This window comes from Balaenoptera physalus (genome assembly GCF_965194825.1).
Source record: "Balaenoptera physalus genome assembly, chromosome: 12".
NCBI classification, from domain to species: domain Eukaryota; kingdom Metazoa; phylum Chordata; class Mammalia; order Artiodactyla; family Balaenopteridae; genus Balaenoptera; species Balaenoptera physalus.
In genome coordinates, this window is record NC_138897.1 from 80,055,683 (window position 1) to 80,079,734 (window position 24,052).

The 24,052-nt window shown below is 50.8% G+C and overlaps 1 protein-coding gene across 1 annotated transcript; it reads right to left on the bottom strand.

The window, feature by feature from the left end:
* Nucleotides 1–8,936: 8,936 nt before the first annotated feature.
* ACADS (acyl-CoA dehydrogenase short chain) lies at nucleotides 8,937–24,052 on the bottom strand. Its single transcript, XM_082417553.1, has 10 exons — nucleotides 23,900–24,052; nucleotides 22,667–22,830; nucleotides 12,037–12,186; nucleotides 11,685–11,796; nucleotides 11,106–11,257; nucleotides 10,665–10,835; nucleotides 10,444–10,581; nucleotides 10,178–10,273; nucleotides 9,913–9,969; nucleotides 8,937–9,749 (listed from the first exon to the last, which is right to left on the bottom strand). The coding sequence occupies exons 1-10, from the start codon at nucleotides 23,943–23,945 to the stop codon at nucleotides 9,597–9,599; spliced, it is 1,239 nt and encodes a 412-aa protein (XP_082273679.1). The 5' UTR covers nucleotides 23,946–24,052; the 3' UTR covers nucleotides 8,937–9,596.

Sequence of the window (24,052 nt, forward strand, 5' to 3'; positions counted from 1 at the left end):
AGAATCTTTAGTTCCTTCCTGAAGGACATAGATAACAGTGTCTGATGAACATTCCTGAGTGGTCTTGCAGATACTAAAAACGCCACCAGAGGGAAAAAGCTAACTGCATGATGCCCAGACTGTAGCCAAGACGTAAATTTCTCCATCTTGCACAATTCCAGGAACTGGTCTCAAGGAAATGGGAACAAACAAACCCTGGAGTTGAAGATGAAGTGAGCTTAAAACAATCAAGATGGGGCTTCCCTGGTGGCGCAGTGGTTAAGAATCCACCTGCCAATGCAGGGGACATGGGTTCGAGCCCTGGTCTGGGAATATCCCACATGCCACGGAGCAACAACGCCCGTGCACCACAACTACTGAAGCCCACGTGCCTAGAGCCCGTGCTCCGCAACGAGAGAAGCCACCGCAATGAGAAGCCCGTGCACCACAACGAAGAGTAGCCCCCGCTCGCTGCAACTAGAGAAAGCCCGCACACAGCAACAAAGACCCAATGCAGCCAAAAATAAATTTAAAAATAAATAATTATATATATTTAAAAAAAAAAACCACCAAGATGGCCATGACCAGACCTCCGCATGACCAATTTCAAGATGATCGTCAGAGCTGACAGTGCTGTTCTGCACGCAGTCCCCACCCGCACACCCTGGAAGCTTTCCTTTAAAAGCTCTTGCTCCCGATCGGCAATGGGGAGATGGTTTGGGGGGACACTAGTTCCCCATCTCCCCAGGTTGCCGGCTTCCTGAATAAAGCATCTTTTCCCACCAACCCTGTCTCTCGAACATTGACTTTTGAACAACAAGCAGCCGAACCTAAGTTGGGTTCTGGCTCTGGCCAGTTACAGGCCTGGAGTCCCGCACAGCACAGCACGCGGCCATGAAGGAGGTGCATTGTGTGAGGGCATCCACCATCATGGGAGCCGCTGGCTGTGTCACATCCTGTGCCAGGAAGGACATGTGGCTCTTGATTGAAACAGAGAGTGGCAACATGGTGGCCCCACTTGGCGTTTTGGGGGAACTAGCCATTCGATGGGGAAAAGGCAGTCTTTTCAACAGTGGTGCTGGGAAAACTAAATATCCACAGGTGAAAGAATGAAGTTGGACCCTTACCTTACACTAGATACAAAAATTAACCCCAAATGGATCAAAGTCAAAGTGTAAGAGTCAACACCATAAAACTCTTAGAAGAAAACATAGAGGAAAATCTTCATGACATTGGATTTGGCAGCAACTTCATGGATATGACACCAAAAGCACAGGCAACAAAAGAACAGACAAATTGGACTTCATCAAAATTAAAAACTTTTGTACATCAAAGGACACCATCAACAGAGTAAGAAGGCAACCCACAGAAAGGGAGAAAACATTTGCAAATCACATATCTAATAAGAGATTAATATAAAGAACTCCTACAATTCAACTACAAACAACCCAACTGAAAAATAGGCAAAGGAATTGAAATAGACATTTCTCCAAAGAAGATATCCAAAACAGCAATAAGCACATGAAAAGATGATCAACATCCTTAGTCATTAAGGAAATACAAATCAAAACCACAGTGAGAGACCACTGCACACCCATCTCGATGGCTATTATCAAACAAACAAACAAAAAACAGAAAACACCAAGTGTTGCCAAGGATGTAGAGAAATTGGAGCCCTTGTGCATTGTTGGTAGGAATGTAAAATGGTGTAGTCACTATGGAAAACAGTATTCCTCAAAAAAGTAAAAACAGGGACTTCCCTGGTGGTGCAGTGGTTGGGAATCTGCCTGCCAATGCAGGGGACATGGGTTCAAGTCCTGGTCCAGGAAGATCCCACATGCATAGCAACGAAGACCCAACTCAGCCAAAAATAAATAAATAAACAAACAAATAAATAAATAAAAAGTAAAAACAGAATTACTATATGATCCAGCAATTCCACTTCTGGGTATACAACCAAAAGAACTGCAAGCAGGGAGTCAAACAGATATTTATATAATCCATGTTCATAGCAGTATTATTCACAATAGCTAAAAGGTAGAAACAATCCAAAAGTCCATCAATGAATGAATGAATGAACAAAATGTGGTCTATCCATACAATGAAATATTATTTAGCCCCAAAAAGGAAGGCAATTCTGACACACACTACAACATGAGTGAACCTTGAAGACATTATGCTAAGTGAAATAAGGCAGTCACAAGAGGACAAATATTGTATGATCTGATTACATGAGGTCCCCAAAGTAGTCAAGTTAATAGAGACAGAGAGTAGAACAGTGGTTGCCAAGGGCTGGAAGAGGGAGAAATGGGGACTTATTGTTAAATGGGTACAAAGTTTCAGTTTGGGAAGAAGAGAAAGTTCTGCAGATGGATAGTGGTGATGGTTGCCCAACAATGTGAATATGAAACCGCACAACTCAGATCTGACTCATACCCAGCCAAAACCCAGATTGGGATTTGAACCCACGGGCTGGGACTTGAACCCACTGCCTTTTTTTTTTTTTTTTAATTTTAATTTATTTATTTTTGGCTGCGTTGGGTCTTCGTTGCCACACATGGGCTTTCTCTAGTTGCGGCAAGTGGGTGCTACTCTTCGTTGTGGTGCGCGGGCTTTTCATTGCGGTGGCTTCTCTTGTTGTGGAGCACAGGCTCTAGGCGCCTGGGCCTCAGTAGTTGTGGCACACGGGCTTAGTTGCTCCGCGGCATGCAAACCCACTGTCTTTTGATTAAGATTGCACACCTGGTCTCAGGACTTAATGAAGCTCAGGTTCTTTATGTCTCAGCATAGAAGGAATTCAGCAAGAGGCAAAGTGATAGGTAAGAAGTGGATTTATTTAGAGAGATACATTTCATAGACAGAATGCGGTCTGTCTCAAAGGCAAGACCTGCCCTGGGAGAAACACACTCCACAGACAAGAGTGTGGGCCCAAAATATGGGGTGGTTGGTTTTTATGGGCTGGGTAATTTCATAGGCGAATGAGTGGGAGGATTATTCCAACTATTTTGGAGAAAGGGCGGAGATTTCCAGAAACTGGACCACCACCGCCCACTTTTTGGCCTTTTATGGTCGGCCTCGGAACTGTCATGGCACGTGTGGGTGCATCGTTTAGCACAGGCTAATGTATTACAATGAGCGTAATGAGGCTCAAGGTCCACCGGAAGTCGAATCTTCCACCATCTTGGACCTAATTGGTTCTGACAAGTTTATGTCATATCTTCAAGGGCTCTGTCATTCTTTTGAAGGTGGTGCCCTGCCCCCTTCCCTCCTGTTTCAAATATACTTAATGCCACTGAACTGTATGGGTCAGTGGCATTAAGTATATTAAAAATGGTTAAAATGGTAAATTTCTGTCATGCATATTTTACCACAACTTTTTAAAAAGGGAATATGTGTAGACAAGCTGGCTGGCCCACGAGCAACCTCTCCTCTCTCTGGTGCTGGGCAACTCTAGGGTGTGTGTGTGTATGTATATATGTGTAGGGGGAGAAATCTTTGTGCTAAGGAGAGGTACAGAGAGGACACTTGATGTAAAGGCCGCATAATACATAGAGCATTCATCCCATTTGTGGGGGAAAAATACATAACTGAGCTATTCGGAGATGCAGAGGAAAAGGTCTGGAAAGATGTACCCAAACTACCCCCCCAGAAGGGGACTGTCACTTTTTATCATGAAGAGTGTATTTGAAACGTTTACAGAGTATAGATAAAACTTCTGAAAGTTTTTTTTTTTAATTTTCAAAGTGGACATTAAAACGTAAAACCACTTTAAAAAGTGAAAGTCACACACTGTATGAGTCTTTTTGCAACTCTACAGCTGGCAAGTGATTAGCATCCAAACTATGCCCATGGGACGATTACAAATCAATAAGGAAAAGATAACCCATAGAGGAAACAAAGGACATAAATGGCAATTCACAGCAGGAACCAGAATGGCCAATACACAGTGAAAAGATGGGCAACTCCTCTAGCAACCAGGGATGCAAGTTAAAATCACAATCAGTTTGAAGAAAAATTGTCAAGTCTGATGGTACCAAGGGATGGACACTCCTCCCGTTAGGAGGCTGTGTGCTGATGGAACCACGGTGGAGAGCTGGCAAATATCTGTAAAGCCAAAGCAACAAACAGCCTGAAGCCAACAAGCCCACTTCTATTTAAATGCTCAGAAGATCTCACACTTGAACAAGGAGAGACAGTCTAGAATGTTCACTGCACCATGGTTTATAACAGAGAAAAACTGGAAACTACCTAAATATAGTATATGTATACAATGGGACACCATACAGCAATCAAAATAAATGAACTAGAGCTATGTGTATCAATGGGGAAAAAAGAATCTCTTAAAAAATATTCGGGGGGGCTTCCCTGGTGGCGCAACGGTTGAGAATCTGCCTGCCAATGCAGGGGACACGGGTTCGAGGCCTGGTCTGGGAGGATCCCACATGCCGCGGAGCAACTAGACCCGTGAGCCACAACTACTGAGCCTGCGCGTCTGGAGACTGTGCTCTGCAACAAGAGAGGCCATGACAGTGAGAGGCCCGCGCACCGCGATGAAGAGTGGCCCCCACTCGCCACAACTGGAGAAAGCCCTCACACAGAAACGAAGACCCAACACAGCCAAAAATAACAAATAAATAAATAAATAAAAATTTAAAAAAAAAAATGCGGTTTTTATAGAAAATGACGTGGGGCCATGATGCAAATCTCAACAAATTTCAAAGAATTTAAATAATGCAGAAAATGTTCTGAGACTACAATGCAATTAAGGCAAAAATCAATAGCAGTTGGGGGAACCTCCCTGGCGGTCCAGTGGTTAAGGATCCGCTCCCACTACAGGGAGCATAGGTTCGATCCCTGGTCGGGGAACTAAGATCCCACATGCCACACCACAGCATGGCCAAAAAAAAAAAAAAAGAAGAAAAGAAAAAGAAAAATCAATAGCGGTGGGTGTGGAGTTGCCTTCTGGGGTGATGAAAATGTTCAGGAACTAGATAGCAGTGATAGTTACCAAACTCTGTACATGAACTAAATGCCACTGAATTGTACATTTTTTTTTTAAGAAAAATGGTTAAAATGGTAATTTATTATTTTTTTGCAGAAGAGCAAGTCATTTATTAAAATTGGAATTCAGAGTGCACATGGGGGTGTACTGATCAGATTTGCATTTTAGAAAGCTCACTTTGCCATCATGCACAGGATAGTTCATCTTTTTTTAGTAACTTTTGTTATTGAAGTATAGTTGATTTACAATGCTGTGCCAATCTAAAATGGTAAATTTTATGTGATGTGTATCTTACCACTATTTTTTTAAAAATCAATAACAAAAAATACCACAGAAACCCCATCTTAATAAAATAATACTCTTTCGGGACTTCCCTGGTGGCGCAGTGGTTAAGAATCTGCCCGCCAATGCAGGAGACACGGGTTCGAGCCCTGGTCCGGGAAGATCCCACATGCCGCGGAGCAACTAAGCCCGTGCACCACAACTACTGAGCCTGCGCTCTAGAACCCGCGAGCCACAACTACTGAGCCCACATTCCACAGCTACTGAGCCCACGCACCTAGAGCCCATGCTCTGCAACAAGAGAAGCCACCACAATGAGAAGCCTGCGCTCCACAACGAAGAGTAGACCCTGCTCACTGCGACTAGAGAAAGCCCGTGCACAGCAACAAAGACCCAATGCACCCAAAAATAAATAAATAAAATAATACTCTTTGAAACAACTGATAAGTCAAAGGAGAAAGCATAATGGAACTCAAAAAACTTAGTAATAATGAAAATACAATCTACTGAAATTTATGAAATGAAGCTAAAACCATGCTTAGAGAGAAATGCATAACTTTAAATTCATTCCTTAGAAAAAAGACTGAAAAAAACCAATGAACATTCATCCCAGGAAGCTGGGGGGGAAAAAAACAGCAAATTAAATCCAAAAAAATTAGAAGGAAACTATCAAATTAATTTAAAAACCACAGTACTGAATGTCAATAGTCAAAAACTGGTATTTTAGAAAGATGATAAACCTCATCTTAATTAAGAACAAGATAAAACACTAATAGTCGAAGTCAGATATAAAATAGGGACTTCACTACACTATCACCGCCCAAAAATACACACCATGCATTTTATCACAGAGAAACCATCAGACTAATCTGGACAGAGGGACAGTCTACAAAATTAACCAGCCTGGACACTTTAAAAATGCCAATGTCACCAAAAACAAATTCAGTCTGAGAAACCGTCCTAGAATGAAAGAAACAAGAGACCCCTGAGCTAAATTCAACGTGTGATCCTGGACCTTAAACCACCATGAAGGGCATGGAGAGGACTGGCAAGTCGTGAGTGAGGTCTGCGGACCATGGTTAAGCTTCCCAGCTTTGGTAACTGTACCCCTGATGTGTAAGTGAGTGTAAGTGACTGTCCTTATTCGTAGGAAACACACACTGGGCACAAAGTGACATGATGTCTGCGACCTACCTGCATAGTTCCAGTTCAAGGGGACCCAGGGCAGAGTTCAGCATTCAGTTCTGAGCTGGAGAAGCTTCAACTAAGAAAGGCCCGCTCCCTGTCAAAGCCAAGGGTTGGTGGTTGACTCTCCCCACCTCCTGTCCCCCGACAGGAGAGGGAGACCCCCAACCCATGAGAGCGTCTGGAAGACCTGGAGCGCACAGACTGGACCTTGAGCGGAAACCGAGGACAGTACGGCCCTCTATGACCCTGAGGCTGAGGTTCTTCCCAGCCCCATCTAAGAAGCAGACGTCCAGCTGGGGCGGCCGCTGGGGAAACAGGCCTGTTCCCCGGCTGGGGCTGGCTCTGATGGCCCAGCCCTTTGCCCTGGAGAAGCGCTGTGGCTCTCGCTGGCCACCTGGCCCTTCAAGGCCCAGAGGCTTTTCAACAGGTACGGCAGACTGGCCCGACCAAGACAGGAGGGGCCAGAGTCCCGAGCAGGAGAGCTGGGTTCCCAGCCTGGCGTCCCAACCTGGGATTGGGGCTCAGGTCGGGCTCTTCTGAGCCTCAAAGCTCCCTCCCCCTCCCCATCCCCCACTGCCTAGAGGAAAGGCCCAGAGACAGCTTCAACCACGTGCCTGTCCCCTCACTCTCACCTGGGCCAGGAGCCAGGACTACCTCGCTGGAGGCCTCGTGGAGCCATCTGAACGCCGCTGCCCCTGTTCGTGGGGTCAGCGACTCAGGGAGAGGCCGCCCTTCGCCTGCCTCCCAGGTGGGATGGGTCAACCGTGGCTGCTCCGGGGGAGAAGCCTTGAATCCCAGCCTGCTTCCCGCACCCTCGGCTTGCACCCGAGCCCAGGGCCCCGCAGAGGTGTGAGCTAGCTGCTTACCCGGAGCAGGAGGCGGCGCAGACCACCAGGCCACAGGGCGGCAGGGAAGTGGTCTCTGCGTGTGTTAGCGGGATCCCGCTCCTGTTCCCCCTCGCGCCCCGCCCGCCTGCGCAGTGGGGGAAAGCGGGCCGCAGCTGCGCCTGTCGGCCCGGCGGGGCCCGGCTCCTCCATCCCGCACACCTGCGCCAGGTGCCCAGAGCCGGGAGGCCCGCCCCGACAACAGCGGCCCGTGGAGGCGTGTGCGCCCGGAGAGCCGCTGGTGAGGGAGTGTTTGCTCGGTCGGCCCTGGCGCGGGGCGAGGGCGGGCTGGAGGCTGCCTCCCTCGGCCGCGCGGCGCCCCTCACCCGCACCCCTGCACGTGAACCCGCGCGCGGCGAGAGCCCGCGCGGTTGGGCGCCCACTTGATGGTGTCTCCAACTGGTCAGGTTCCCGGCGCCTCTTCCCTCCAGAGACCTCACAGCAGTGGCAGGTCAGCTTCCCGGCCGTCCCGCTCTGCGGAGGGCTGTCCGCACCTCTTCTGAAACTGTCTGCGGGCTCTTCCCGCCGCCCTCACCCCTCTGTTCCGTTTCTCCCCCTGCAGCTCCGCTCTCCACACCGCGCCACGGCGGTTAACAGCATGGGCTCCCGCGCAGAGGCACGTCGGCCCAAAGCCAGCCCCGCAGCACCAGGACCCAAACTGAGTCCTCCTTAAACCAGCTCCCTTGCTGAGCTGGTGATTAATCTCTATCCAAAACTTTATCCCCTTTCTTATACCCTCTGGCCTCAATCCTGTGCTAACTGAACACTAATCAACCAGCGTCAGATGACTACAAACTGCTGTTGTCAATAACATTGTTAATGTGCTAAAACTGCTATCATAGATACCATTACCACACAAACTCAGGGTTTCTCCAGGGCAAGATGAGTTCACAGACCCCCGGGCCATGGGCCACCCGGCCAGAGAATCCTAAACCAGAGACATCCTGACTCCCGAAACTACCATTAATCACAGAAATGATTAATCCCAGCCTCTCCGTTCTTCCCCTTAAGAAACCCCCAACTCCAGGACCACCTGGAATGGATCTGAGGCTTGTCTCCACTCCATTGCTTGGGGCCTGCAATAAACACTGTATGTTCCTTCATCACAACCTGGTGTCAGCAGATTGGCTTTGCTGCATGTCGGGCGAGTGGACCTGAGTTGGATTTGATACAGGACCCTCTCACTACAGGCTCAGTGCTGGCCCTCGGTGAACAGAGAGTAAGCAAAACAGACGCTTTCAAAGTCTCCATTTCCTCAGCTTTGCTCCTTCCCCTCTCCTCTCCCCCCAGCCCCTCTGGCATCCTTCCTCCTGCCCTGAGGCTGGCACTCACTCACCTGCCTGCCCGCCCGCGGCCCTAACCTGGCTGGCCCTCCCTGCTCAGCAGTCCTAGACACCCGAGCCCTTATTCTCCTGAACTGCGTCAACCCTGCTTCGTGCTGGAGCTCTCCCAGGGTGGAAATGGACCCTCCCGCTGCAGCCGGCTTCACATAATCACACACACACACTCTCTCACACTCACACAGAGTGGGGGGTTTGCAGGAGAGCAGATTAAAGGACCATCTTTCCCTCCCCAGCAGCACCCAAGCAAGGACATGAGGGTCAGGGGACAGATACGCTTTATTACTTAGTTCCCACAGGTGATCATCCCACAGCACGAATCAGACCACCCACCTGCACTCATTTATACTTTACGAAGAACAGGTTAATGGGACGCAGGGCAGCTTCCACAATGACCCAGCCCTGAGGCTACAGGGCCTGAGAGAACACCACTCCTGCTTTGAGGCCTGGTCATTCCGGCCCCCACCGCACCCCACTCCTCCAGACCCCTGACCTCAGAGGAAAGAGTAGACACTGGGTCTCACGCTAAGCGCCAGGACCCACAGAAGAGAAACGGGGAGTCCCCAAGTGGTAATTTCTCTCTTCCCACGGCCCAGCCTCCAGATGAAGAGAGTAAGGCACAGTCGGTGGTGGAGAGGGAACAAAGCCAAGAACCTGAGCTGAGGACGGGCATCCTCAGACCACAGCCCCGCTTTTCCTTTCTCCCAGGCAGCTTAGTCTGGGGCGGATAGAGCTGAGGGCGGCAGGTCCACCCAGAAGACTGGGTCTGGGGACCCTGGCGAGAGGAGGCGTGGCCCCCGCCCTTCTGCCCCACAGGCCTTGACTGGGAGTCAGGGGGAAGGCCACATGGCTCCTGCCCACTTTCCCCGGGTCCTCAGGCCAGCCTGGATCCCGGCGGGCACTCTCGGCCCTACCGAGGGTTCAGCTCCGGTAGCTCCTGAGCAGGTGGCCGGCGATCACCAGCCTCTGGATCTCACTGGTGCCTTCATAAATCTCAGTGATGCGAGCGTCACGGTAGTGCCGCTCGGCTGGCATCTCTGTCACGTAGCCCATGCCACCCAGGATCTGCATGGCCTAAGGCGGAAAGCAGGGGCTCAGGAGGAGAAGACCCCCACTCGAGGGGAAAAACAGGACAGGATCAGCCACACCGAAGGAATACCCGGGGGAAGGGCAGCCGGCACACTCGCTGCTACTCAACCCTTGGGACCTCCCTCGCCCAGGCACCGGGGACACTCACCTGGTGGGTGATGGCAGTTGCGGCCTCCGAAGCAGCCAGCTTGGCCATTGCCGCCTCCTAACCACAGGGGATGGTGGCGTCAGAAACTCGACCTTGGGGGGAGCGCCCAGCACATGGCCCTCAGCAGGGTGGGCCTGGGGGAGCCACCCCTTGTAGCAATAAACCCACGGGCCCGAGGAACCAGGACCCCGCCCAGATGTTTCCCTCAGTCCCTCCACCACCAAAGCTCTGGGCCGTGCCCAGGGAGACCCCAGCCCCACGGCACCTTGATGAAAGGCCTCTTGTTATCCTTCAGCACCGCAGCGCGCCAGGTCAGCAGCCGGGCACTCTCCAGGGCCAGGGCCATGTCCGCCAACTTGAACTGCAACAACCCAGTCCCACCCCGGCAGGCAGTCGGTGTTTGCCCTCCCTCCCCTCTCCCTGCAAGACAGGAGGTAGGAGGGCAGAGAACACGGGAGCAGGTGAAAGCCATCTGGGAGGCAGAGGGGAAAGGCCAAAATTCTCTCCCTCCGCGGCATCGTGCCTCATTACCTGGATGACCTGCAGCTTGGTGAGGGGCGCCCCAAAGGCCGTGCGGTTCTCGGCGTAGTTCACAGCACAGTCGAGGGCAGCCTGGGCGATGCCCAGGGCCTGGGAGGCGATGCCGATGCGGCCCATGTCCAGGGTTTGCTGTGAGGACCGCCCTGTCAGTGGCCGGCCAGCCGGGCCCCAGGGCCTTGCCCCAGGGACCCCACCCCCGTGGCTGGGCTCACCATGGCAATCTTGAAGCCCATCCCTGGCTCCCCCAGCAGGTTGTCCTTGGGGATGCGACAGTCCTCGAAGATGAGGTTGGCAGTGGATGAGGCCCGGATGCCCAGCTTGTCTTCCTTCTTCCCTAGCGTGAGCCCAGGCGTTGGCATGGGAACCAGGAAGGCACTGATGCCCTGGAGCCAGACATGCCCAGTGACTTTTTCACCTGCTCGAGGCCACGCCCCTCACACAAACCACCACAGCCACCGACTCCTGTCCCTTCCCTCCACCTCCCTCAGGACCTCGCGGTGATGCCCTCTGCCAGCTCCTCTGGGGAAGGCGCCGCCCAGGGAGGGAGAGGGACAGCGGCAAGTGCCCCAGAGCAAGAACAGCTCCATCAGACCAAGGAGATTTGGATCTAGAAACTCTGAACGTCTCACTGACCCTCCCTTCGGGGTCCCCACCTTGTTCTGCAAGGATCTGTCCGTGCTGGCGAAGACCACGGCGGCCGAGGCCTCCCAGGAGTTGGTGATCCAGGCTTTGGTGCCACTCAGGACCCACGAGTCACCGTCCGCCCAGGCAGTGGTGGCGGCGGCCCCCGCATCGCTGCCGTTCCCTGCCCCACACGCAGACTCAGAGTCCACCGCCACCAACTCACCCGGAACCCAGCCTCACCCCTGGCTGGTGAGCCAGGCCCGGGTCCAAGGGATCAGGGTCTGGCTCCTGAGAGAAGGCTCGAGGGCCGCACCGGCTCCCACAGCTCTCGGGGTGTGGGGATGGGGGGGATGTGACAGCTGGGTGTCTTCAAGCCAAAGGGACCCCAGGGCCCAAGTCCCTCCCTCCCAGCTCAGCCGAGGCGAGCCCCAGCTCTGTGGCGATCCCAGCAGCCAGAGCTCCACCCCAGGCCCTCACTCCTGCCCTCCTGCCCTCCTGCCCCAGGAGGCAACAAGCAGCTGACCCAGCTCAGCACTGGCCCCAGCCTGAGTCTGTCACCCCGATTCTGAGGGGAGGGGACAGGGGCAGGCCCTGTCCCACGGTGATACCTGGTTCACTGAGGGCAAAGCAACCAATTTTGTCGCCGCTGGTGAAAGGAGTGACCCACTGCTTCTTCTGCTCCTTGGAGCCAAACTTCAGGATGGGCCCCAAGTAGAGGGACTGGGGGGACAGTGCAGAGCGGTCAGAGGCCTTCCAGCCCAGAAACCTGCCCACCCACGTACCCACCCCCAGGCCTCCTCTCTCCAGAGGCCCACGCAAGGGACCAGGTCCAGAGGCGGTCAGGGGCAGGGAGCCAAGGCCGGGCTGTGCCCCGGATGTGGGGCTGCGTGGCAGAGGGCCTGCCCACCCACAGGAGCTTCCCCTCCACTGGTGTATCCAGGGCCCAGGCACGAGACTCACGTTGTTGACGCTCATGATGACTCCAGTGGAGGCGCAGCCCCGGCTGATCTCCTCCATGGCGATGGCGTAGGCCAGGTAATCGAGGCCGGCACCACCAAACTCCTCGGGCACATCCATGGCCATGAGCCCCAGCTCACCCATCTTCTTCACCTGGCCCCAGGGAAGGATGTCATGGCAAGGGCAGCTGCTGGGGGACGGTGCCCAACCTCTCCAACCCCAACTCTCCTGCCCCTGAGCCAGTGCCTGCAGAAACTCAGGTCACATGGCCACATCCACCTACCCCGGGACCCCCGAGGCTAAGTCTGCAAGACAGCACCATTCATTCAAGCCGTCCTGTCCCCAAATTCCGCCCCAACTCTACCCTGTGTCTACAGACACAACCAGTCAGCAGGCAGAAGGCACAAGAAGGCTTTGGGGGCCTCTGAGGTAAGGAGCAGAGCAGGGCAGCACAGTGCCACACAGACCTTCTTTCAGTCCCTTACACGTACCACACTTCCCCTCCCCACCACAGGGTCTTTGCACATGCTGTTTCCTGTCAGTGATGCCCTTTATCAACTAGTTATTATCTCCTCCCATCCTTGGGGCTCAGCTCAAGCATCACTTCTGCTGCATGGCCATCTCTGACCTCACTGAGTCAAATCCTTCAATCACACGCTCCTGCGGCATCTGTGCCTCTCCTTAGTGGTGCTTGTGCAGCTGTAATTTCACACCTATTCATGTGCTTGTTCTGATTAAGGTCTTTCTCCGTGACCACGAGGGCAGAGACAGTGCGGTTTTGTCCACTGCTATATTCCAATGCCAGTGAAACAATGAATAAAGGGGAAGAAGTTTGGAATTTTTGACTTGGAATACCAGTGGTGGTCATGGTTAATTATCAATGCCCAACGCTGAAAAATGCTTTATGTGTACTCTTCAATTTGAGTCTCGCCGAAGCTCTGTGAGGACAATGCTGAGTCAACCTCATGTCACAGGTGAGGAAACCAGAACTCACGGAGGTGAAGCAACCAGTTCGGGGCGGAGCTTGTAAGTGGCGGGGCTGGGACTGAAACCCAGCACTGACCCCAGGACCTCAGCCAGCTCAGACCCTTCAGCAGGTTCCTAGGACAGATTCCTTACCCTCTGTCAGCCTGCTCCCCACCTGGGAAACAGGGACCACAACAGAGCCTGCGTAGCTTTGAGACGAAACAACTAAAACCAATGGCCTCTAGGGAGCAGGCTGGGGTAGAAGAGGGACCACTGCTTTTCATTAGAAAATCATTTCAGGAGTTCCGTGGTGGCGCAGTGGTTAAGAATCCACCTGCCAATGCAGGGGACATGGCTTCGAGCCCTGGTCCAGGAAGATCCCACATGCTGCAGAGCAACTAAGCCCAGTGCGCCACAACTCCTGAGCCTGCGCTCTAGAGCCCACGAGCCACAACTACTGAGCCCACGTGCTGCAACTACTGAAGCCTGTGTGCCTAGAGCCCATGCTCCACAACAAGAGAAGCCACCGCAATGAGAAGCCCACGCACCGCAATGAAGAGTAGCCCCCGCTCGCCGCAACCAGAGAAAGCCTGTGCACAGCAACGAAGACCCAACACAGCCAAAAATAAATAAATAAATAAATATATAAAAAAGAAAAAAAAAAAAAGAATCCTCCTGCCAATGCAGGGGACACGGGTTCAATCCCTGGTCCAGGAAGATCCCACATGCCGTGGAGCAACTAAGCCCGTGCGCCACAACTACTGAGCCTGTGCTCTGGAGCCCACGAGCCACAACTACTGAAGCCCACATGCCTAGAGCCCGTGCTCCACAACAAGAGAAGCCACCACAATGAGAAGCCCATGCACCACAACGAAGAGTAGCCCCCGCTCGCCGCAACTAGAGAAAGCCTGCGTGCAGCAATGAGGATACAACGCAGCCAAAAATAAAATATAAATAAATAAATTTATAAAAAGAAAATCATTTTATATCATTTGATTCCTGTAACCATGTTCTTAGACTATGCTGACTTCAATGAAGCAAATCAGTAAGAATGTCTGCCATATTTTCTCACTTGTCTATAATTAGTATTACTTCTGTGATTATAAAAGTTTGATTCCCCCCTTCCCCAAATAGTACTTACTTCATAGAACTGTTTCAAGGACTGAGACAACATATATATAAAATGCTGAGCCCAGTACCTGGCACGAGGTGAGTGATCGGTGAATGGCACTGTTTAAAAAATTTTATTGACGTATAGCTGATTTACAATGTTGTGTTAATTTCTGCTATACAGCAAAGTGACTCTATTATACATCTATATAGTCTTTTTCATATTCTTTTCCATTATGGTTTATCACAGGATATTGAATATAGTTTCCTGTGCTATACAATAGGACCTTATTGTTTATCCATCCTATATATAATAGTTTGGATCTACTAATTCCAAACTCCCAATCCTTCCCTCCCCTTGGCAACCACAAGTCTGTTCACTACGTCTGTGAGTCTGTTTCTGTTTTGTAGATAGCTTCATGTGTGTTGTATTTTAGATTCCACATATAAGTGATATCACATGGTATTTGTCTTTCTCTGACTTACTTCGCTTAGTATGATAATCTCTAGGTCCATCCATGTTGCTGCAAACGGCATTTCATTCTTTTTAATGGCTGAGTAGTATTCCATTGTATATATGTACCACATCTTCTTTACCTATTCATTGGTTGATGGACATTTAGGTTGTTTCCATGTCTTGGCTATTGTAAATAGTGCTGCTATGAACACAGAGGTACATCTATCTTTTCAAATTATAGTTTTGTCTGGGTATAAGCCCAGGAGTGGGATTGCTGGATCACATGGTAGCTCTATTTTTAGTTTTTTAAGGAACCTCCATACTGTTCTCCATAGTGACTACACCAATTTACATTCCCACCAACAGTGTAGGAGGGTTCCCTTTTCTCCATACGCTCTCCAGCATTTATTATTCGTAGACTTAATGATGGCCATTCTGACCGGTGTGAAGTGGTACCTCATTGTAGTTTTGATGGGCAGTTCTCTAAGAATTAGCAATGATGAGCAAGTGAACAGCATTTATTATCATTAAGTGACTGATAAGTTCTTGTCTTGACAGTGATGTCTGGGAGGAGGGGCACTGGTGAATCTGCTGAACTTCCATAATGATTTGTGTCCCTCTATGAAACTGCTTGTTTGACTCTGCCTTGAGTTGTTCCCATGGGAAACTCTTGTAAGACTCTAAGCTTGGGGTGGGCCTGACCGTGCTCAGGGTCTCCCGTGTAACACAGGGGAGGAGACGGCCAGTGCGTGGGAGGCAGAATGACAGCCCCCCAAAGACGAGCACGTCCTAATCCCCAGGACCTGTGAATATGTTTCCTCACGTGGCAAAAGGGACTCTGCAGGTGAGATTAAGTGAAGGATCGTGAGGTGGGGGGCTGCCCTGGATGATCCAGGGGGGCTAATGTCATCGCAGGGTCCTTGTAAGGGAAAGAGGGAGACAGGAGGGGCAGAGGAGGAGATGGGACAATGAAAGCAGAGGCTGGAGTGACCGGGATGCTGGCCGGAGGGGTGTGGGTCACGAGCCAAGGAATGCAGGCGGCCACTAGAAGCTGGGAAAGGCAAGGGCGTGATTCTCCCCTAGCGCCACCGGAAGGGACGCAGGCCTGCCCACACCTTGATTTTAAGCCCAGAGAGACCCACTTTGGATTTCTGCCCTCCAGGAACTGTCAGATACTAAATGTGTACTATTCTAAGCCACTGAGTCTGTGGTGATTTGTTACAACAGCAACGGGAAGCTAGTACACAGTGATAAATGGGACTCAGAGCTCCCAGGGATGTGTCATTTCAAGAATCGCTTAAAAAAATTCTGTGGTCACCGCGCACCTGGGGCCAGCGGGGCGATGCTGCTCAGAGAAGCTGCGTCATTGCAGCCGGTAGCAATCAAGGAGCGGGTGGGCGTGGACAGGAGACAGTGGTTCAGGCAGCGTCGTCTCTGAACAGGACCCGGAGACTCACAAAGCCCTGTGCCAGCACGAGCGTGGCCTCAGAACAGAGCCCCTTTCTTTTTTTTTTTTTTTAATTATTTTTGTTTTTTGGCTGCACTCACAGAATGTGGGGTCTTCGTCCCCTGACCAGGGATCGAACCCGGGCCCCCTGCACTGGAAGCGCAGAGTCTTAACCACTGGACCGCCAGGGCAGTCCCAGAGCCCCTTCTGAACCCACACTTAGGGCCTGCAACAAACCTATTCCAGGGTGGAATAGTGTTTTATGGGGAATGCCTGTGCTGGGTCAGGAGCCAGGGTCATATTCTACCAGGTGCCAGAAATACGCAGGGTCCCCAAGATTCATGCTCAGGCCTGGACAGGAACCCCGCTGAAGGGCTTTCTCTGGCCAAACAGCAAAAGAGATTGAGTTAAAAAAAAACGCCCCGGACTTCCCTGGTGGCGCGGTGGTTAAGAATCCACCTGCCAATGCAGGGGACACAGGTTCAAGCCCCGGTCCGGAAAGATAACACATGCCGCGGAACAGCTAAGCCCATGAGCCACAACCACTGAGTCCGTGTGCCACAACTACTGAAGCCCGCGCACCTAGAGCCCGTGCTCCACAACAAGAGAAGCCACCGCAATGAGAAGCCCGCGCACCGCAACAACGAGTAGCCCCCTCTCGCCACAACTAGAGAAAGCCCGCACACAGCAACGAAGACCAAACACAGCCAAAAATAAATAAATAAATATATATTAAAAAAAAGAAAAGCCCCAATTGTCTCACCTTACACGCACCACCCAGCTTCCCTGGACACTAAGACCCACCCCCTCTTCAGCCTCTATCTCCAGTACACAACCCTGGGATAAACGACAGATCAGCCGATCACAGCATGATGCCATTTCACCCCAAGAAACAGAACAGGAACCAAAATTCCCAGACGGAGTGTAGGCAGGACAAGGACTACCCCATTTTCCTGTTACGGAAGGGGGCTCACGTGCAGATGCTGCCACTCCCGGGACACCTGGATGGAGAAGCCAGAACTCCTGGCACTGGTCTCTCTACACCACACCGCTGCCCCCTGGCTCTCCTGACAGTTCTCTCTGTCTGAATAAAAAGCTGTAGGAGTTCACAATGACTGCACCCAAGCGACTTCACTAGCATGCTATTTCCCCCAACCTTTCTCATTCTGAAGTATATCTTGAGATTTCTGGCAATATGCCATGGCCAGCTGCAGGAACATTCCAGAAAAAAATTGGAGACACGGACTTCCCTGGCGGTCCAGTGGTTAAGACTCCATGCTTCCACTGCAGGGTCCACAGGTTGGATTCCTGGTTGGGGAACTAAAATCCCACATGCCGCACGGCATGGCCACAAAAAAAAAAAAAAAAAAAAAAATTGGAGACAATGGCAGTGGAGAGAAAAGACAGTACAATCAAAAAGAAGAAGAAATCAGGGACTTCCCTGGTGGAGCAGTGGTTAAGAATCCGCCTGCCAATGCAGGAAACATGGGTTCGAGCCCTGGTCCAGGAAGAAGATCCCATGTGCCGCGGAGCAACTAAGCCCGTGCGCCACAACTACTGAGCCTGCGCTCTAGAGCCCGCGAGCCACAACTACTGGAGCCTGCGCGCCTAGAGCCCGTGCTCCGCAACAAGAGAAGCCACCACAATGAGAAGCCCGTGCACCGCAACGAAGAGTAGTCCCCGCTCTCTGCAACTAGAGAAAGCCCGTGCGCAGCAATGAAGACCCAATGCAGCCAAAGATGAATAAATAAATAAATAAACTTATATTAAAAAAAAGAAATCAAAAACAAAATAAAAAGCAGCGGCACACACACACAAAAAGACCATATGTTCAGTTGTATAAATCATTTCTGATCTAAGTATGCTGATGGTAACTGGCTAACAGCTGCCAGGCTCCCTAATATTTTCCTCTAGCAGCCTGACCTTCAGAGCGACCTCAAGGGGAACCCCTCAGAGCTGCTACCCACGGTGGTTACTCTCGGTCCCCTGTGTCCGTGAACTGGGAGTCCGGATCTGCATCCCTGACTGGGCCAAGCCTGGTGGTCTCCAAACTCCCAAGAGAAAATGTGAGAAAGAGAAGGACCCCTTTCCTAGCAGAGTGAGCCTTCAGCACCTGCTGCCTTCATATTTGGGACACGTTTAGAGGGCACGTCACATAAAAATAGTGCTTTTAAGTCACTTCTAAAGCTCACATATTTAAAAAATCAAAGTTGTCCTGGGACAAAGTCCCAGGGAGTCTGGGACTTCCCACCAGGGAAGTCCCAGACTCCTTTTAGAGAATCAAATTCCCTAACTTGTTGAAAATTTGTTGCTTTATTCAAGGGGAAGGGGCCGCGGGAGCCACCTCCGCAGTTCCCGCACTGGGTCAGTGTGTGCTAAGTGCTGGGACAATAAGGACATTCAGGATGACTTAACCATAAAATTCAAGTCCATAAAGTTCAGCAAACATCTGCTGAATGCCAAGCACTTACGGAGGGCGAGGAGGTAGGGGCGTAAACAAGACCAATCCCGGCCTTCAGGGAGGCAACTGTGGGAAATAACTGCGACATAGGATACACACCATCACATGACAAGCACACTCAGAGAATTAGGGATTATGAACGAACGCTCCTGAAACACAGAGATGAATGCTTGCCGGGAGAGGTGAGAGGCGGTGCCATTCAGGGGACACTTCCGGGGTGGAATTCACAGAAGTCTGTGCACATGAGGAAGAAGAAAAATGGACTATGATTTGAGAGGTTTCTATGTGGTTAACTATCATCTGAGACAGGGCAAGAGGACGAAGAGCACGTTTTGCACCTGATATATCAAAGTTACTCAATAAGGGACTTCCCTGGCGGCGCAGTGGTTAAGAATCCGCCTACCGATGCAGGGGACACAGATTCGAGCCCTGGTCCGGGAAGATCCCACATGCCACGGAGCAACTAAGCCCGTGCGCCACAACTACTGAGCCTGTGCTCTAGAGCCCACGAGCCACAACTACTGAGCCCGTGTGCCACAACTACTGAAGCCCACGTGCCACAACTACTGAAGCCCGTGTGCCACAACTACTGAAGCCCACACGCCTAGAGCCCGTGCTCCACGAGAAGCCACCGCAATGAGAAACCTGAGCACAGCAAACGAAGAGTGGCCCCCACTCACCGCAACCAGAGAAAGGCCCACACGCAGCAACGAAAACCCAACGCAGCCAAAAATAAATAAATAAAATAAAATAAATTAATTTAAAAAAAAAGTTACTCAATAAACATTCACTGAGTGAAGGAAAAGAAACTGGGTTCAGTTTCATACATAAAAATATGCACATATAGGGACTTCCCTGGCAGCCCAGTGGTTAGGACTCCACGCTTCCACTGCAGGGGCCCAGGTTCCATCCCTGGTCAGGGAACTAAGATCCCACAAGATGCTCAGTGCAGCCAAAAAAAAAAAAAAAAATGCACATATACATTTCCAGGTTCCGGAGTCCAAAGCTGGTTTGGAAACACCATTCTATTTCCTATTTCCCTTTATAACATAATAGCATTATAAATTCATGACTGTTTCTTTTTTTTTTTTTTTTTTCCTCGGGGGCAGGGGTTAGGTTTGGACACAGAAAGAGTAAAGTTCCGCTTAGATTACAAAACAAGCCAAGTGAGCAGAAACTGGCACTAGCCTTCCACCTCCTTCGTGGCCTACCCACCTCTCAATTCTTCTCCCCTTGACTCTTCCCCAGTAAATCCACTTTTCTTGGGGGAAAAAAATTCTTCAGGAAAAAAATATTAGAAATCACTAACTAGGGACTTCCCTGGTGGTCCAGCGGGTAGGACTCCGCACTCCCAATGCAGGGGGCCCGGGTCGATCCCTGGTCGGGGAACGAGATCCGCATGCATTCCGCAACTAAAAGATCCCAAATGCCGCAACTAAGACCCGGTGCAGCCAAAGTAAATAAATAAATTTTTAAAAAGAAGAAAAAAAAAGAAAGAAAGAAATCACTAACTAAGCATCTCCTGTAGGCTGGGGTGGGGGGGGCGCGGAGCTCAGAGTCTACATCTGGCTCCTCCAATCCCAGCTGTGTGACTGCTGACCAAGAAATGTAACCCCTGGCTTCAGTTTCCTCATCTGAAGACTGGAGATCAATGAAGTAACTGCCTCAGGGTGTTTTGTTGAAGATTTAATGGATAAGTACCTGGAATACAGTAACCCCCAAATGATAGTTACTCCTGTTATTATTACTATCGTCATTTTAAAACACTAGTGGACACACAGCACAAGGAGATCAGCTCGGTGCTTTGTGACCACCTAGAGGGGTGGGATAGGGAGGGTGGGAGGGAGGGAGACGCAAGAGGGAGGAGATATGGGGATATATGTATATGTATAGCTGATTCACTTTGTTATAAAGCAGAAACTAACACCATTGTAAAGCAATTATACTCTAATAAAGATGTTTAAAATAAAATAAAAATTAAAAAATAAAACACTAGTGGTATTATTTTTAATTTTGCAACCTGCCCTATTATCCCTGTGTCTACTGCTTTGATCCTTCTGCCTGTTTAAGCCCTGGATTCCCTTCTGTAATGGGGGGAGCTGAGCACTACCCACAGTAACAGAGAGTGATAAAAGCAAAAAGCCAACTGGCTTCAATCCTTAGCGAAGGGAAACATTGAGCAACCTCTGCATCCCATCAGCCACCAAAACGACAGCGTCCAGTTTGTGTGGGGCAGGGGCAAGATCAGAAGATCTATTTCTCCCGGAGCTCTACGACCTCAGGCAATTCCTACAACTGCTCCTACATCCTCTAGACAAAGGAAATAATAGCAGGACTCCTGATAACCTAATCAGATTACAGATATGAAAACACCTGTCCAAGATAAAGCCAAATAAATGCTATCACTACTCTGAGCTAGGTCATGCATTCAGCAAGTCTGGACTGAGCAGCCTCTGGGTGCCAGAATGTGCCAGAAGGAAGGAGGCTGATGCTTTTGATCTCTTCCTTCCACATCCATTTCTGCCACTATTTAGTGGCAGGATTAATCTGCAAACTTCCCCGCCCTATAAAGCAAGTAAGAGATTACAAAGCCAGAGGACTGGTGAAGAGTTGGTTGGTAGAAAGCCTGTTTCTACTGCCAGCTTTCTTGCACAAAGCAAGTCTGTGTCTGTAATATAATAAGTATTATAATTTGAGGGAATATAGGAAAAATAAATCAAGTGGTCTGTCATTTGGCCAGAAAAGCCCCAATATACAGCCACGTCTTGGACAACTGCTCTGAGGGCAGCACCAGAGCGTGGCGGTATGGAGGATACAGGGGTAGTTTAGGCCCTTGACGATAATATTCCCGATTAGAACAGGGCTTCCCAGCTGGGCTTCTGGGACAAGCATGTGGCTAGTGGATGGAGTAGGGTTTTGGAGCCAGTCACACCAGGTCTACCGGTCCATAGACAGTATGCCTTGGAAAATCACTTCACCTCTCTGTGCCTCAATTTTCTCAACTGTAATAAAAATAATAATAGTATTAATAGCTTCTGGTTTTCAAGTACCAGGCACCATGAACTTGACATATGTGATCTCCCACAGTCCTTGTAAGCATTCCAGGAAGCCAAATGGAGATTAGATGTGCAGCTGGGGATGTCCTCAGGACTAAATGAGATGACATGATTTCAATGCTTAACACCTAAACGTTGCCCAACTAATTTTGGTGCTCAGAATGCCACTTGCCTAACCCACTTTGAGCTCCTTGGGTATTCCCACAGTCCAGGCACAGTGCCTGATACATTGTGAACACACAACATTCACTAAGCTGGAAAAGTGGCCCCAGAGCCTATGAGGCATGTTAATGGTGATCACAACTCCTGAATTCCTCAGAATGGAAAACAGGCGTGGAGAAGAGGCCAGTAAGACTGGCTCTTTCACAAGTTATGTACTCAACAAATATCTATTGAGTCTACTGTGTGCCAGACATCTTGCCAAGCCAGGGGATGGAGACAGCAGAAACATCTCAAACTTGTCATTACAGACGGAGTGATGCAATGGCACGGGCAGGAGGGCACTGACTGGGACCTCAGCAGCTGGCAGAAGAGAGACTTGGGTTCAAACTTTAGCTCCGTAACTCATTAGCTCCATGACCTTGGGCACATTATTTAATCCTCTCATCAATCTGAGTTTCATCAACTGTACAAAAGGGTATGTAATAATGGCACCTTCATCTCATAGGACAGTTTTAAGAAACAGATAAGCTAGGGACTTCTCTGGAGGTCCAGCGGTTAAGAATCCGAGCTTCCACCACAGGGGGGCGCGGGTTCTCTCCCTGGTCGGGGAGCTAAGATCCCGCATGGCGCGTGGTGCGGCCAAAAAAAAAAAAAGAAACAGAGGAGCTAACCCATCAGAACTCAGGACAATGTCCAGCACATGGTCAGCACTGTATAAGCGTTAACTATTACTATCAACACAACGCCCAGTACGTAGTAAGCATATCAACCATCCACCATTATTACTGTTATTCCAGAAGTTACATCCTGGCTATAGGCCTCATGCTGGACAAGGGAAACCTCCAGGGCATTTTCTGGGTCCCAGGAACACCCCCCCCCCACTTAGGGTTCCTTGATTGCAGTCCCAGTGCCCCTGGCTGTCACCGTCACCAGTCATCCTGGAGCTGATGGCACCTGTACTCTTAAACTCTCACCTGAGCCGCCGGGAAGCGATGTTCCTTGTCCACCTGGGCCGCGATGGGAAAGAGCTCCTTCTCAGCAAAGTCCCGGCACGTCTGACGAAGCATCTGGTGTGTCTCGGGCAGTTCCATAGACTGGTAGATGGTATGTAAGCAACGCCAGTCCCGAGGCCGGAGAGCTGCCAACGAGAAGAAGAGTAGTCAGTGGAAGGGGAATGTAAGAGGTCTTGCGTAGTAGTAATAATAATAATAATAGTAGTGATCCACTAACTAGGTGGTTCTCCACCACGGATGGTTTTGTCCCCCAAGGGACATCGGGCAATGTCTGGAGACATTTTTGGTTGTCTCAACCAAAGGGTGGTATGGAGTGGGTAGAGGCCAGGAATACTGCTAAACATTGTACAGGACAGATACCACGACAAAAAATTATAGGCCCAAAATGTTGATAGCGCTGCTGTTGGGAATCCCACTGAATGTTTACCATGCTTGCTAAATACTGTGTACAACGATCCCACTCAATCCCCAGTATTACACCAATAATAGTAAGAGCACAGCTCTGTGACCTCAGGCGGGGATCCTAACTTCACAGGTTTCTCTAAACGTGGAGGACAGCAGTACTCAGCTCCCGGGCTGGGAGGATGAGATACTGACTGCAGCACTTCGCACGGGGCCTGGCAGAGACAGCTCTCAAAGAGCGTCCCCTTTATTGTTATTCAGGGTGAGTGGGTCTTGACCAGGCAAAGGAAGCCCTGGCTACAGGTGTCACTGCTGCTACAGCTGGAGAGAAATGAGAAGATGGGAAAGGTACTGTATGCAATCAGCCACAAGCGCTAATACTGAGCACCTGTAATATGCCAGGCACCTGTGATTTAATCCTTATAACAACTCTATGAGAACAACAGTATTACTGTGGTCATTTTACACAAGGGCCAGCTGAGGCTGACAGGGGCCCAAGGTCACAGAAGCACAGTCTGGGTTCAATCCCAGGGCTGGCTCCCGAGGAATGGCGCACCCTGAACCTCCGCTGAAGGTGCAATGAAGGGAGGGGAATGTGGGTGTAGCGGTGAAAACTGGGCTGGGAGTGGGGGGTCAGAGCAGGTGGCGGGGCCACGCAGGCGCAAGGAGCAGTCCAACTGGGGCAAAGGCCGCGCGTTGCCGGAGGGGCACCGCCAGCCCGCCTGCGTCAGGCGAGAATCGGCCTCCGGGACCCACGCCCGCCCGGCCCGCCCCGGACCGGAGCGCACTCACCTCCGCGGACGGGGCCGCAAGCCCGGGCGAGCAGCGCGGCGGCCATGGAGGACGGAGACCGGTGACTGTACCGGATTTCTTCCCGGCAACCTCGGGCCGCGAGCGCGGGTTCCGGGCTGCGGGGGGCGGGGCCGGCGCGGGGCGGGGGGGCGG

What these genes read in the sequence shown, in the direction of transcription:
- ACADS (XM_082417553.1), bottom strand. Translation starts at nt 23,945, where the DNA reads ATGGCCGCCGCGCTGCTCGCCCGGGCTTGCGGCCCCGTCCGCGGAG. An exon ending in TGGGCTTCAAGATTGCCATG is followed by an intron (nt 10,582 to 10,664) that starts GTGAGCCCAGCC and finishes CGGTCCTCACAG; the next exon opens with CAAACCCTGGACATGGGCCG. An exon ending in ACAAGAGGCCTTTCATCAAG is followed by an intron (nt 9,970 to 10,177) that starts GTGCCGTGGGGC and finishes CCCTGTGGTTAG; the next exon opens with GAGGCGGCAATGGCCAAGCT.